General features: G+C 59.4%; 1 protein-coding gene across 1 annotated transcript in view; it reads right to left on the bottom strand.

The window, feature by feature from the left end:
• Positions 1 to 52: 52 nt before the first annotated feature.
• The window catches only part of LOC104278995 (mitofusin-2-like), a gene marked incomplete at its 5' end in the record, with an annotated part of 4,552 nt that continues 2,478 nt past the window's right edge, over positions 53 to 2,126 (bottom strand). Inside the window, 4 exons of the mRNA XM_009876134.1 lie at positions 53 to 191; positions 526 to 722; positions 1,593 to 1,742; positions 1,890 to 2,110. Of these exons, the coding sequence (XP_009874436.1) occupies positions 53 to 191; positions 526 to 722; positions 1,593 to 1,742; positions 1,890 to 2,110 (707 nt within the window). The remainder of the gene's footprint in view (positions 192 to 525; positions 723 to 1,592; positions 1,743 to 1,889; positions 2,111 to 2,126) is intronic.

Below are 2,126 nucleotides of genomic sequence, written 5' to 3'. Positions count from 1 at the left end.
CCCCCACAACGTCTTGGGGTGGCCACGCTTGTGTGCGCGGGGTGAGGACCCCTCACCTGAGCAGCTTCGCTTTGCTCTGCAGGGAATCCAGAACCTCGATTTTCTTGTTCATGGCAGAAATCTCCTGCTCCAGGTTCTCCCGTGTGACATCCACCTGCTGGCACAGGTGGGCAAACGTGCCGGCAAGCTCCCTGCGGAGCAGAGAGCGAGATGGAGCAGCAGAGCCAAGGAACGGGGCCCTCAGATGTGCAGCAACGAGTTTACGGGCTCGGACATTCACCCTCCCACGTCTGCCCCCCAGGCAGCTCGCTCGGAGCTACGAAGGGACAGAGACTCGTGTTTCCCAGCACCTCGACACCGCAGCGGTGATCCCCAGAAATGTCACCTTCTTTCCAGGCATGGGCATCGCTGCACATTTTGAAATCGGGAGTACACGGGCTTGTCTCATTTTAACAAGGAATATCGTTTAGAGACAACCAAACGAGGGGATTTAGGAGAGGTTTTAGGCGAGCAGAGGCCACTCACTGCTGGACCTGGTGGCTGCAGTTGGAGCCCGTGTAGCTGACGATGAGCTGCAGCTTCTCCCCAGCGTACTCCACAAACTGTCGCTTGAACGCCCGCTCCTTGGCCTTCGTGGTCCAGGTGAGGCGCTCGTACACGTACAGGAGCCCGTAGAGGCCGAAGGAGAGCGCGATCAGCCTCCAGCCCACGGCCTTCCACACCTGGAACGCACAAGGGGGGCAAATGACGCAGTTGCCAGCGGGGAAGGGCGCAAATCCCTCCCGCGGCGCCCAGAGCGCGGCACTCGTGTCCCCGGCACAGGGAAACGAGCCAGAGGTGACTCCGCCTGGCAAGTGGCGCCGCTGCTCAGCCTGCTGAGCCTGCGAAATAGAAACACTGGACCTAAAACTGTCGGGGTTCTCTAGGGGTTACCCTTCCCAGCACACTGAAATTGCACCTACAGACACAAACCACCTTTGTCTGGTTCCCAGAAGCTCCTTTTCTGAAGGAAAAGACATTTTCAAGCAGCCACCTCCCCTTTTGGGAAACGACCCGTCCCCAGACACGCTGCCGGGCGGGCAGGCAGGGAGTGGGCGTGGCAGAAACTTTGGTTCTCTCTGCAGCAGGAACCAGAGCTGCCGTGCGCCCCGACTCAAAGCTCTCACACCTCTGCAGTTTGGGGAGATTTGAGATTCGAACCAGTCATCATTTTCAGAAGACAGAAAAGCGGGAAGTGCCGATTGTCTCTGAAATCAATTGGGCACCTCACCTAGAATTCAGCGCTCTCCTCCCCTCTTCCAGGGAGACACATGAGCTGGGGCCCGATTCCTTGTAAAAGGGAAAAGAAATCCCCCAAATTTTCTCTTATCCTCCCCAAAGAATCAGACCCTTTGATGTGTTTGTAATCACAGGGTTATCTCCACACCCCTGGCTCTCAGCCCAGCTACTGAGCAAAACACCCAAAAGGAAGATCGGGGGGAAATTTCACTCTGTGTGAGCAGCAACAGCTCCCGGACCCAGCAGTGCCGGAGCTTGGCTAGTCCAGGCTCCCGGCTTTATCTACAGGAAAGCACCCGAGCTCGCCAACGCACCACACCGCCAACCACGATGATGCCCATGGACGTGCGGGACGTGAGGGAGGCCAGCCCGGTCACCATCGACACCATGAGCTCCTCCTGGGTCATGGCGCCCTGCGGCAGCGGGGGCAGGCTGGGGTTCGCCGGGGTCAGAGGGCGCTGAACCTGCTTAGCAAAGCCGGGAGAAAACAAAACAAAAGCAGCTTTGAGAAAACCAGAGGGTGAGCCGCCGGCCTGCCCGCCCAGCCAGAGCTCAGCAGCACGAGACGCCGAACGGCACATCCAGCCCCGGCCCTGCCCGGGGGGTCTCACCTGGTCGTTGTAGCCCATCAGGGCCCGACGCCCGTTCTTTGGTCCCAGAAACCTGTTCACCAGCATCGTCCAGCCCAGGGAGAAATGGAACTCAATGTCCTCCTGGAAGTCGGCGCAGAGCTTGTCGCAGTTCAGGTCGTAGCTGAGCGCGAAGCACTGCCGGGGAATCAGCGCGTCGATCTGGCCCCGCAAGGGCACCGGGAGAAGGGGCTTGAGCCCGTCTGCCCACACGGGAAA

This window comes from Apaloderma vittatum, unplaced genomic scaffold (genome assembly GCF_000703405.1).
Source record: "Apaloderma vittatum isolate BGI_N311 unplaced genomic scaffold, ASM70340v1 scaffold30600, whole genome shotgun sequence".
Lineage (NCBI taxonomy): Eukaryota > Metazoa > Chordata > Aves > Trogoniformes > Trogonidae > Apaloderma > Apaloderma vittatum.
This window is presented reverse-complemented; position numbering and strand designations above follow the sequence as displayed.